Source organism: Odontesthes bonariensis, chromosome 15, assembly GCF_027942865.1.
Source record: "Odontesthes bonariensis isolate fOdoBon6 chromosome 15, fOdoBon6.hap1, whole genome shotgun sequence".
In the NCBI taxonomy this organism is placed as follows: Eukaryota; Metazoa; Chordata; class Actinopteri; order Atheriniformes; family Atherinopsidae; genus Odontesthes; species Odontesthes bonariensis.
In genome coordinates this window covers 3,969,113-3,982,007 of record NC_134520.1, presented here as the reverse complement: position 1 = coordinate 3,982,007, position 12,895 = coordinate 3,969,113, and the positions used below count along the sequence as shown (strand labels likewise).

Here is a 12,895-nt window from a genome sequence, read left to right as displayed (position 1 = left end):
ATAAATAAACCCTCCTCTTCGTATGTGTGTTTGTAGCGAACCTAAACATCTGCATCATGGAATATTTTCAGTTCTTAAACCCCATTCTTTGCCAATCTGAGCCTTTTAAGGGTGGAGATATGATGACATACTTCACAAACTGAATGCACATTACTCAGTGCTGAGCAAAGCAGGAGCCAGTGATTGTGCTGTACTGAAATGTGAAAAAGGCAAGAAACTACAGTAAGTTTCCTGCCAACAAAATGCTACTTGAGGAGATAAATGTCTAAAGGGGCAACAGGCTGACGTTGCTGTAGACAGGGTTTGAACTCTGTGACCTGCTCTCTTCCCTCTGAATTTATGGATGCAGTTCTGAGCTCTGATCAGATACAAGTGAGCCAGACATTCAATATCTTCCTCTTTTTCTCTTTGTATGAAACCCAATTCCGCAGACCCCCGTACTCCAACTGACTCTCCCCATGATATCGGGAGCCACAGCACTAGACGGCAGGGATATTTTATTCAAGTCATAGAAAAAAGACAAACGGATATGCACATCTAGAATTTCTACGCAAGACAGTTTAATATTCGGACAGCTGTTATCCTGTCACATGTACATGGGAAGGAAGGCTCGAGCTTGTCTTTACGAGTCCCATCTGACCTCTCATCTGCTCGTAAAACAAGTATCCAAACGCAGACTTGGATTCTAGCACAGCACACAACTTACTGCACAATGCTTTTTTTTACAGTTTTAAGATCCAGCATTGTCTGCCGGCATTTATATACAGACAGCTACACTCGGGACACAAAGTAAATTCCCCTACTTCAATATTGTCAGAGATACATAATCGAGCTGGGCTCAACTTCAAACACAATTCTTTGGCAGGGAGACAGGAATCCAACAGAAAAAAAGAAGAGCCTAAAATATCTCATCAAAAGACAGATTACTGTAAGATCAATCTGATGGCTATGCCTTATCAAGCATGAGCAACAGCAGAGTCATTTAACAGGTGAACAGAAGAATGCAACCCAGTGCTTACTGTTCACAATCCAGCTGTGGAACATACTCAAAGGCCCCGGTGACTCTGAACTACAAAGTTTAACCGTGAGAGTGCACAGTAAGAGAGGAGACCAGGGGGTCTTAGTAGGAAGGTGAAGGAAAACTGTTCAACTGTTCATCAACAGGGAAAACCTGTGTTGAGTTGACTATGTCTATTCTTGTTTATTATACAGCCCATGGACAGTAAGTGGCACTGCTTACATGAAAATGTGAAGTATTAGGTGTGAGGCTCATATCGCCAAACTAAAGTGCACAAAACAACAACAAAATACAGTTTTGGCTCAATGGTTCACAAACACGACAACAATTTTTATAGTATTTTGGGTTTTTTTTCACAAAAAAACTGTATGTTAGCAGAATATGGAATTTTGTCATTCAACCTTGCCTGATGTTTGTAGTCCGAACTTCTCTTTTCGTGTTCTATGAAAAACACGTTGTCTGTAATCACTTGTGTTTTGTTTGATGTCATCATGTTTTACACATCAGGGCCATTGCAGACTCACTGTAACCAGTTTGAATGGTCTGTAAGAGAGCAGACATGCGCCACTGACCATGGCAGGCTTGATTGACTTAATAGTTAATGGCCATTGTAAATGTGTGCATATTTTCAGATGATGTCAAACAGGGTTGCTAACAGCAGAGGATTAGAGACTTTAGTGCAGAGTTAAGATTTAAGGAGCACCTCCTGCCCATCCTCCTGTTGAACTTGTCTTGGATTACCATCATCCTGCTGTGCATATTAACTTGATATTCCACCTCTTCAACTGTCACTGATCCACTTGTATAACTTCCTATCAATTTGACTTCCCTTGAGTCTAATTTCTTATCTGACCCCCTACTTATTCTTTGGTTCAGAAGACACATAGATCCGTCCTCAGCTACCAATTAAATAGAGGCAAATTCAAAACTTTCCATCTTACTTTTGGCCCTCCACAGAGTACATTTGTCCCCCGATTTTTTTAGAAACTGCTGGTTGATTGAACCAGGAAACACCAAAGGACAGATGCCGCAATCTAAAAGCTATGTAGAGCGACCTTGTCGGTATCCATGAGGGAAGCAAGTATATGTAACTGGATAAGAAGATTATGTGAGTTTTGGGACTATATGTCATAAGTAGTCAGGGTCAGGACCTCTCTAGACACCAAGGCTGCAAGGTGAGCAGAAAATGTCTCACCTCATTGGGTGAAACTTCACACTCTGTCTCCAGGCCAGTGGAGAGCTGGGGCCACCGCTGAGGCTTAGACAGGGCAGCTTCATTGAGTTGCCTGTGGTATGAAATGCGCTATATAAATAAAGATGCCTTGCCTTGCCTTCATTCGTCACAATAGCCATTTAACGTACCAGTGAAAAATATCACTGACATTCGTCCATCTGACTGTTTTACTGCTGATAACTTCATGACACGAACACCTGCATAATCTGCAGTGCTGGTGTATGTGTGTGAATAGTCCGCTCGGCAGTGATATGGATTACATGAAAGTTGCTTTGTCCATTTATGGCTGGATCATTAAGCTCTCTGGCAGGGGATCAAGCTCAAATGTACTCACACCTTAAACACATGTTGTGAACACAGTTCAGTTGTCAGCATAGTGAGAACTAAGTAATACGTCAAACTGACTATCTCACATCAAGTTGCAAAATCTCCGTACCGTGTAACTTGTTAGTCCCAGCTTCTTTAATGTTTTCATGTTTGAGGAATGTTGGGTTTCAACAATGTTAAGTTCCCTTGTAGTATTAAGTTTAGATCCATGTGTAACCCCACAGTCACTCTGGGCTCTCTCACTATTTGGAGCTTGAATATTAAATGACATCATGCTTTTAACATTTCTAAAGAAGGCAGGTATAAAAATACCAGAGCTTTTCCCTTTCCACTCCTCCTGCAGAAATCAAATGAGTCCACGAGGGAGACTTTAAATTTATGGCCGTCCAGAAACCAGATGAAAGTCAACATTACAGTGTGGATACTTCATGATATCGCAGTGGGTCACCTGCCATGACCCTTAAACAAAGTGTGTAACTAAATGTACGAGAAAGGGCAACTGGAACTGTTGGCTGCTTAATCTGCAATGATTCGTTTCCCTGTCTGCGCTCCAAACTTTCGGAAGCAAAATTTTTGAAAAAGTACCAAAAAAAATTTAATGAACTTAACTGAAAACATCCACATAGACATTTAGAGTTTTTTTCTTCTTCTTGAAATAGTTTAAACACTAAAATAGTGAATATTCTATAGTAAGTGAAACGTAAACCTAACCTCTGGAAGCAAAACATTTGCTCAGATTTGCTGCACTCTTTTATACACAACAATACAACATCTATATAAATTGATGTAAAGATGATCTCTGTGTTTGATTCAACTGCTGAAAAGTCAATAAAACATGTAGACTGCAGAGGGTTAAGTGAATGGGGATTTAGGACTATGATTATTGGCCCCAGCCACATCTTCACCAAAAAGCAACTGACATCGGCCTTCCTTTTGTATCTGTTTAGCACATCTAATACTGGGGTAATTCAGCAGTAGATGTTCGAATCAGAGAGAGATTCTTATGAAGTGGAAGCTAAATTATACAAGTTCCGATGCAGGTTGAAGTATCAGAATGGTAAAATATTTGCCTTTCATGGCTTGCAACAGTATTAGAAAGTCACTGCTTGCTGGCCAAAAGCTTTGGTGCACGAGCCTTGGTTTTAGGCAGTGGGTAGACCAAGCTCTTGGCTCACCTTGGAGGTCCCAACTCATTCAGCCACAAACTTTGCAATCTTAAGAGTTCTTGGACAAGTGCTCAACTAGGATGTCCCAACTTTCTGCAAGCTTAGTTAATTTGTGAGTTTGTTTCCGCTAGCGCGGTTAGCTTAAGGCTTTACTCTAATTCTTTGAAAATCAAATTTTATCTAAACATTGTAAACCAATAAATGATTATATGATGACTGAATGAAAGTAATATGGGGTACGAGTCGGAATATAAACAATGTTCTGGTAATAAGTAAGTGTCAATGGTTATTGTTGTCCCATTATTCCCGCAAACACATCTGAATGCCGGCAACACTACAGGCTCATTGTTGTCAATGTCAGCTCAAACAGAGAAGCATGTTTAACCTTGAACAAGGATCATGCTGTACTTTTGACAACAAATTCCATTCACACTGTATGGAATTTCGTGTCATCTTGTTGTTGGAGGTGTCACCTTGCACCCATGTCTTAGTATAATCTTTCCAGATCCAAATCTTTACCCTGTGGTTTTGTGTGTTTGACTCAGACCTTGGAGCCAATGCCGCTCTGCCACAACTGCCCATGTCTTCAATCAAGAGCAAGTCAAGTGAAAGGCCTCATTTGCACAAGAGGCAGTTAGGGCAAAGAGACGGAAGAGCTTGAGACAAAATGCAAGGAATGGTATCCCACAATTGGAAATTTCTCTGTCTGATTTGCAGTGCACTGAAATAGTGAGGCATGTTTAGTGCACTGCACAATGAGACCTCACACAAAAAATGTTTATTATTATGTTTAGAAATGCTCACTTTAGGTGCACAGACCGACACGGGGGACTTGCAATGACTGAACACATCCCCTATTCCCTCATTCCCCCAAAACCAGCCCCTTGAAGGAGTAAAAACAAGCCAAAATGACCTCAGAGTGAAAAAATGCACAGGTTCCCACTAGGATCATGCTCGCATGCATCCCAGAATGAGAAATGCATCACTATAAACAGAGCACTGCGTTAAATATTGTGTGAGAGGGGAACGAGGGCACGTCGAAGAATACCAGGCGCTCAGCACCATAAGACTCTCTGGCTGAGACAAACTGTGGTTGGCCACAGAAGGCCCTGCCTAGTACCCAGCCACCAGGAATGCCTCTTTCGCTGGCTGTGCAAAACGCTGGCATCAGCTCGGCACCAGCTCATTAGAGCCTGAGGAGGTGAGGAGGTGCATCACCTGCTCACTCTGGCAACCGCATCAAAGGCGCTGCCCATGGGAAATGAGCATTCCATGGAAGAGCTGAAACTCTAAGACAGGATACAAATACACACACAATACATACAGATACAGAACAGCAAACAAACTCTCAAGGATACTCATGTAATAGTCCTTGATATACACCAAGTGCAGAGCTCCTCTTGTGTTGCTGCTTACCTTGTACCCCCAATCATTGCAATCATTACCCAAACAATCATTGCATGCAGAGCTTTAGCTTAGCATCTTTGTCTTTTTAATCCAATCGATGTCTTTTACACTCTGTATCCAGAAATGGTACAATTCTATTTGGAAATGATAAACAATTTGCTGCCATCTAGTGTCCTCACACAGTCCTCCACACAGGAATTACAAAAAAGCGGCACAGGACATGTGCCTGAGACCGCACAACAGACAATCCATCAGCAAAGTAAGTGCAGCCATCCAAATCTTTTAGAAGTCGTCACTAACATCCAAATATCATCTCATTAACTAAAATATTGTAACCTTTCTTGGGCACTTATGGTGGGATATTGCAAAGCACTTCTGTGTACATTTCACGCCCCTCAGCTCTCTGTTCATTCTTTGTGTTAAATAATGCAGGTGATGCTGCAGTGGATAAACATGCTACGCACTACCTTCATATTCCCCAAGAAGGTGTGGGGAGATTTGGAGCCGAGACTGAAAACTGCCTTGTCATTGGATTGCCTGCATTCCTACGCCTGGCTCCTGCAGGCCTGAAGACTATTTATACAGCCACAGAAGAGGCCCCTCACACCCTACTGGGGAGATACACATCCTGAGATTTTGGCTTCTGACTACACTAAAACCCAAAAATTAGGGAAAAAAATTAATGAATGAATACATAAATGAATAACCTATTGGAGGCTTCTTGAAATAGAACTTACCATTAGAAACTCAGACTAAACCAAGACAAGTTAAAAAACCATATTATCTGAATAATACATAAACCACAAGGCCTCAAAGGATACCAAGATGTGACTGAAATGGTTGACTGTGTCTTACAGTAATGCACTTTTTAAAGTTTTAAAGTTTTTAAAGAGCAACAGACACACACTGCTGGGAGACCAGCAACCGACCAGTCAAACAGATCAAAGGTGTCATTTGTTCAGGTGTGTCTCTCTGGTAAACAGCCACCACGGTGACTGAGCTCAGAGGTTGACAAATCTAGAAACAAGAGAGGAGTGTATTTTTAGTTTGCAGATAAACTGGTGAAAATAACAAGAGGCAGGGGGAGCTGTCCTCTTAAAGTGAATAAACAGCGTTCTTGCTTCAGCTGGCATAGGTACTGGTAAACAAATGTGCTTACACAGAGTGGAAGTCCCCCCATCTGACTACCAGGTGCTCCACTTGTCAACACTGGGGTAACTGCAACCTTTTGGCCGCCTCCCACCTCACTCACCTTATCTGCAACAGCCAGGCCAGTGAGGCTAAATCCTCTCACTTGTTCAGGCCAACATCACTGACATTATGATATCAACCTCTGTTCATATACTGGGGGTCAGTGCATTCCTAAATCAGATCTATTCAACACCTTGAGATCAAATTATTATTTTTTCTTTTATGATATGATAATTAGTGTGTCATTTACTTTCTGTCAAAACCAGCTTCACAATAATCTAAAAGAGCACTTACAGGGCCTCATAATCATGTCATGGGCTCTTGCTTTGCCTGTGCTACATGTCTCCAACAAGTCCAATGAAAATTGGCCCAGTAGTTGTTGCTTCATGTTGCTGATGGACAGACAAACAAACAGCATATGCTGGGCTGAATACCAAGATAATCCACTTAAATAGCATCAGTGCTTGTACGTACCAAAACAGCTGCCAAGACTCTTTAAGATATTACATCACATCGTTCCTAAACACAAGTTATTGATGTAAGTGAGCATATCAGGGCAATTCAATAAAAAGATGTATCAATCACGGTCTTGGGTTTTTTTCTGCCCTGTTTTGGTTATGGGAACAGCTCTGTTACAACTTTATGCAGTTTGAAAATAGATTTTTCTGAATTTCTCCTTCTAATCAAACGTTCCATCATTCTATGTTATAATATCTGACAGCAGGGGGTCGTCATATCTGAGCTGCTCAATAAATGTATATGAATCATAGGAAAACCTACCTGACAAGCGGGAGGGGGTTTCCTATGACTCTGCATTCCAGACGAATAGGGCTGCCTTCTGCCACTTCCTGACTCTTTAGCTTCTGGAGGAACTGAGGTGGGGACAGTGGTCCAGATGTTGTTGGAGCCCCAGAGTGTTGGTGCCTTTCAGAAGCCTCCCCCACCAGGCCCCCTGATTGAGGGCCCATCTCTGACTGGCTGTTTTGTGGCTCCTCTTGTTGGCCTGGAGGCAGGGAGGGAGCAGAGGCTAGACCCTGAGGGACAGGCCGCTGGCTTCTTGGAGACCGATAGCCACTATCAGGAGAAGAGGAATCTTCCTCCATCTGCTGCTCCGAATGAGCAGAACCTTTGAAGATGGATGACAGCTCCTCGATGAAAGTTGCAGCTCGGCTGCAGAACTCTGTGGCTGAAGCTGTTCGATCATTCAGCTCCAAGTCTTCATGAACCAGTCTGGGTTTATCCTGCTTATACACCGGCTGGATGGGTTTGTGACGGACAACCTTCTCAGCAGGGGATGGAGCCTCACTGGACAAGAGGACAGGTTTGCTGAGGGGCACATTCTGACTGGAGGAAAAAAGAACCGCTGCATTGTCATCTGGGAAAGGGGCTTTGGTCTGATGGTGCAGATTTGGGCTTGTGTTGAGGTTTGCAGTAGTTTGGGGGGGGACTGGAAGGGAAGGGACAAATTGGAGAGCCTGCTCCTGTTGTGTAAGACTAGAAGAGCTTGGATCTTCAGATTCACTTGCCTCACCAAAGGCCTCCCGGGCCAGGTCCAGGCTTAGATTAATCTCTTCTGCACTAAGGAAGGCAGTAAGATCCGCAAAGTCTCCATCTCCAGAATCTAGCTCTCTCACTGAGTGCAGGAAAAGGTCCGCATCAGAGGAGGCCTCAGAAAACAACCCCCTATCGCCCTCGAAAGTCCCGCCTGCTGCCGGGTCCTTTTGCAGCACAGAGATGGGGAGTGGCTGATTCCAACTCCCGTCCTGCATCCTGAAATACACATCGACTGTCATGAACAAGCTAATTACATATTTATACTGCAGGCAGTACAGTTTCTACAGCGCATGAGATACTCCTCGTTAAAAAGAGAGATGACAGAAGAGAAGTCGAGTTCAAATAAAGACTTCACAACCCCATATCATTAGCTCTCACAGCTGACTGGATGACTCGGGCCAGTGTTGTCTGGACACAGTTGGTAGGTATTAGCATAGGCCTTTACTGAGGTCATAGTGAACATAACTGGCATTTCATACTCTTCTTGTTCCTGTCGGAACATTTTACTTCATCTGTTTGTTGTTGTTCCCCACTTGTTATACTCATAAACTGACATTAGGTTTTTACATGACTGAACAGTGATTGAATATTTTGAAAATGTGTCTATAAAATGGCAAAAATCTTTAATCACAGCTATCGTTTCAACTGTCCCTAAGACCTTTTTTGTCTGGCTGATAATGAAAATTTTGTTTAATTTGTAAGTGAACCAAAACTGAAACCTGAAATTCTTATGTTTTTCCTCAAAGATAAAAAGTCTGTCAGCACTTATTAACATAAGCCGCTTTCGGACAGACCGTTCTAAGAAAGTAGTTATCAGAACTACCCTCCTCGAATTTCGTTCTGATAACTATCCTTCCCCAGCGGAACTGTTTCAGTCTGCATTCGCACATGAGTCGGGACCTGATAGGGACTGATGCGCCGCGCGCAGCCGTCTGCTTCAGTGACGTGTTAGCCGTTAGCCGTTTAGCGCTACATTCAAACACAAAACAAAACGGTAAAAGTAAGGAGAGTAGAAAAAACACCACCAAAGAAGCTAATATGGAGAGCGGGGAGGCCACTGTGTTTATGGTCTGCATGATGGTGATATTAATCATGGACAATCACATCAGGCGTCTAATATCGAGGCTGGAAGAGCTCACAGAGAGAGTCAGGAGACGATACTTTTTTATTTCATGAAGGAAGAAAGGAGAGCAGAGCGCTGCAGACAAAGGAGACCAGTGTAAGTTAACTTATTAAACACCCGCTGGTTGTGTCTGTGTCTTATGAGGAAACATTTCAGCCGTGATAGAATTACATGGGGCGTAGCTACCGACCACCACACACCTCCGTCAGATTCGTTCTATAAGAACCATGAAAAGACCCGACCTCGGAGAAGGAGCTAAATAGTTATAGGAACTAAGGGAGAAAGCCCCGAGTTCCTGTATGTCCGAACACGGGAGAAAACGGCCCCGCGGATTAAAAGGTTATTAGAACTGCCAAAGGTTCCTACAGTCCGAAAGCGGCTATACAGAACAATTAAGTAACAAAGTACACCCCGAATTCTAAAAATATTGGGACACTGCATAATTCAAAATCAATATTTGAAAGCAGACAAAAGTTGGCAAGGGGACATCTTTTATTTTAAATGGTTCATAAACGGGGCTGTACGGTGGTGTGGTGGTTAGCACCGTCACCTCACAGCAAGAGGGTTCCAGGTTCAACTCCCTGCTGGGGCCTTTCTGTGTGGAGTTTGCATGTTCTCCCCGTGTATGCGTGGCTTCTCTCTGGGTACTCCAGCTTCCTCCCACTGTCCAAAAACATGCATGTTAGATTAATTGGTGTCTCTAAAATTGTCCTTAGGAGTGAATGTGAGTGTGTGGTTGTTTGTCTCATTTGTCTCTGTGTGGCCCTGTGATGAACTGGCAGCCTGTCCAGAGTGTACCCCACCTCTTGCCCGATGACCGCTGGGATAGGCTCCAGCTCCCCCGCGACCCGACCGACGGATTAAGCGGGTATGGAAAATGGATGGATGGGTTCATAAACATCTGGGAGCTGAGGAGACCAGCTGCTGGACCCCCATACCATCAGAGATGCAGGTTGTTGAACTGAGCTGATAAGAACCTGGATGATTCCTCTCCTCTTTAGCCTGGAGGACAGAGCGTCCATAATTTCCAGATGTAATTTCAAATTTCAATTCATCTGACCACTGAAAATGTTCCACTTTTGCTCAGTCCGTTACAGATTAGCTTTGACCCAGAGAAGGTGGTAGAGTTTCCGGATCATGTTCACATAGGGCTTCCTCTTTTTCACGATGGAGCTTTAACCTGCATTTGTGGATGTTAAGGCGAACTGTGTTCACAGACAATGATTTCTGGAAGTGATCGTGAGTCCATGCAGTGATTACAGAATCATATCGGTTTTTAATGCAGTGCCCACTGAGGCCTGATTTTGATCAGTGTACCTTGTGCACAGAGAATCTCCACATTCTCAGAATCTTTTGATCTTATTATGTACTGTGAATGATGGAATATTCAAAGTCTTTGCAATTGTACGTGGACAAACATTATTCTGAAATTTCTCCACAATTTATAGATGCAGGTTTGTTTTGCAGGTTGTTGAACCTCTGCCCTTCTACACTTCAGAGAAACTCTACTTTTTGAACCCAGCCATGTTACTGACCTGTTGCCATTTAACCTTCTAGGTTTCAACATGTCCCTCCAGCTGCTTCTTGTCACTGACATCAAATTTTAAGATTAGCCAATATTTTCTAAATGTCTCACTTTTAACATTCAATGTTTTTTTCATCTTCTATTGTGAATAAAATATTGGTTAATGCAAGTTAAATTTTTTTTTTCATTTGACACAGCCTGCCAACTTTTTGGGAATGTATTAATTGTAATTAAATTAGAAATAAATTGATGGAAATATGAGTGATGAAAGTTCCTGTAAATTAAAAAATATGGTGGAAAAAAAGTTAACAATTTTCAGTTAACATGACTGAGTCAAAGCAGATTGCTTTGGGAATCATTTTATAATTAAAACAGTGACATCATTTCCCCTTACACTTGTCATTTGTGGAAAATGGAAGTTACTAAGAATTTATAATCAAATCTGCTTTAATTTAAGCACATCACATGATAATTCAGCCAACTTCTGTCATTTCACATCCGTTTTTAGAATTAGATTAATCTGCATTTCCATCATATTTTCATCAATGAACTTGTTGTTATTTACTATCTTCATATAACTCAAATAAGACTGAAACTATGTTAAAATGCCATTTTATAGATGGAATAATCCAAGGAAAATCCTTTTGACTCATAATCCAAAATAACGATGCACATGTGAGAAGGCTGCATTCAAGCCCCCTGATGCACCCTTATATTTCAGTCACTGACAACAAATGTCTCATCTGATTGATTTGAAATGTAAAATAGATCAAATGCAAAAAATATACAACTTCAACATCTGGCTTAGATTAAATAATAACAACATAACATTAAGCTCTGAGTATAATGTGAAACACGTCAATAACTGTTGGTGTAGATACTGTATATGCACGTTGTAGTGTGACACTCAGCGCCTCATGGCGTCCTGAAGACCAGCTGTTGTTATTTTTAATCCCCTGGGCTATGTTTCACAGCAGCGCCACAGCCCTACCCACCGTGAGCGTAGGAGGAAGGTTGCTACCTTAAAGCACACTCTCAGGTATAACTGGATACATTTGCATGCTCTTACGGTCACTATGTTATAGTAAGGAAATAAACCCTGACAATGTCTCTGAAATCAGGTTAAAGGGGAGCAATAACAACTGTGCACTGCTATTCAAATGTGACCGTGGAAAATTTGCAAATTGTTACAAAATGTTCACAAATACCAGGATCGTCAGAGTTTTAACAAACTGGTTTATAGGATCTTACATATCCAGAGAATTTGTTACAACAAATACAAAAACTTCCAAATTAGACGCTCAACTAAAATCCTGAGACCGTGACAAAGAAGATAGCATGTGTGACATATTTGGATTTGACAGATATGTATAAGAAGACTATGTTGTTAACAGCTGTATTGTTACCATACTGTTTTGTTTAATGATTGCGGTCGTATTCTTGATAAATAATTAAGAAGCCAAACTATAAAGTACAAATTGTTGAAAGCACAGCCAAACATACCTTCAAGTGGGCTGTTTGTCCAAATGCTTTGTCCTGGTTTAGCGGTTCCAGGTTTGTCTTGTTTTCTTAAGAAAGAGACAAAGAGAAGCTTCGTGTCTCTCTCCAGAAGAGCAGCCTTATTGGTCAGACAGTCAGCAGGATCTCTCAGGTTCAGCTTCCAATTGCGTACTGCCTCTGCAGTGGCCTGCTGTCCCATCTGTGCTGGTCCCTTACTGCTCACTGTGTGGGGCTATATTTGGCCACTGGTTCAGGTTACACAGCCAGACTACTGGCAAGAAGAGAGAGTGTTGAGGTAGTCCTGGGGAACAGAGGGTAGTGGTGACATTTTTATACCAAACTGGAATTTGTTAATTAAACACAGTAAGCACAGACTGTTGTAGTAATTAAAACATCACACCCACATTATGCCGTTATAAGCCTTTACAAGTGGGATTCTTGGAAACATTTGGTGATGCTATCTGCAATGTCCAGATCTGTGTAATGAAGCTACAATGTCGACATCCTGTTGAGTAAGTCACTTTGGCTGGGTCACAGTTTGTCTTGCGAAGACATCTGAAATGACAGGAGTGTTGTCATTGTGTCCTGCTGAGTTGACCCCCCACGACCTCAGACCACCCACAGATCAGCTTTGCACATAATTACAGAAACTGAAACTGGTCTTGGGAGAATTTATCAAAAATTGGTGTTGAGTTCAAGGTTCAGCAGCACACATAAAAGTGAAAGGTCTGAGTATGCTACGGACACTAAGTATCTACAGCTGTCTGACTATCCAAACAGTGCGGTTTCTTTTAAAAAATGCATTTTAAGGATTTTCTGTTTTCCTATTAAGTGTAACAAAGAAAGACTG

General features: G+C 42.0%; 1 protein-coding gene across 6 annotated transcripts in view; it reads right to left on the bottom strand.

The window, feature by feature from the left end:
- palld (palladin, cytoskeletal associated protein) overlaps nucleotides 1-12,275 on the bottom strand; it is a 55,711-nt gene extending 43,436 nt beyond the window's left edge. For 4 of the 6 annotated variants that reach the window (XM_075484719.1, XM_075484716.1, XM_075484715.1 and 1 more), the window contains exons 1-2: nucleotides 12,049-12,274; nucleotides 7,124-8,113 (exon numbers count right to left, since the gene is read on the bottom strand). In XM_075484719.1, the coding sequence (XP_075340834.1) occupies nucleotides 7,124-8,112 (989 nt within the window). In that variant the 5' untranslated portion in view covers nucleotide 8,113; nucleotides 12,049-12,274. Of the gene's footprint in view, nucleotides 1-7,123; nucleotides 8,114-12,048 lie in introns of all 6 variants that reach the window. The other 2 variants (XM_075484714.1, XM_075484720.1) reach the window with 1 other exon arrangement.
- Between the last annotated feature and the right edge of the window lie 620 nt (nucleotides 12,276-12,895).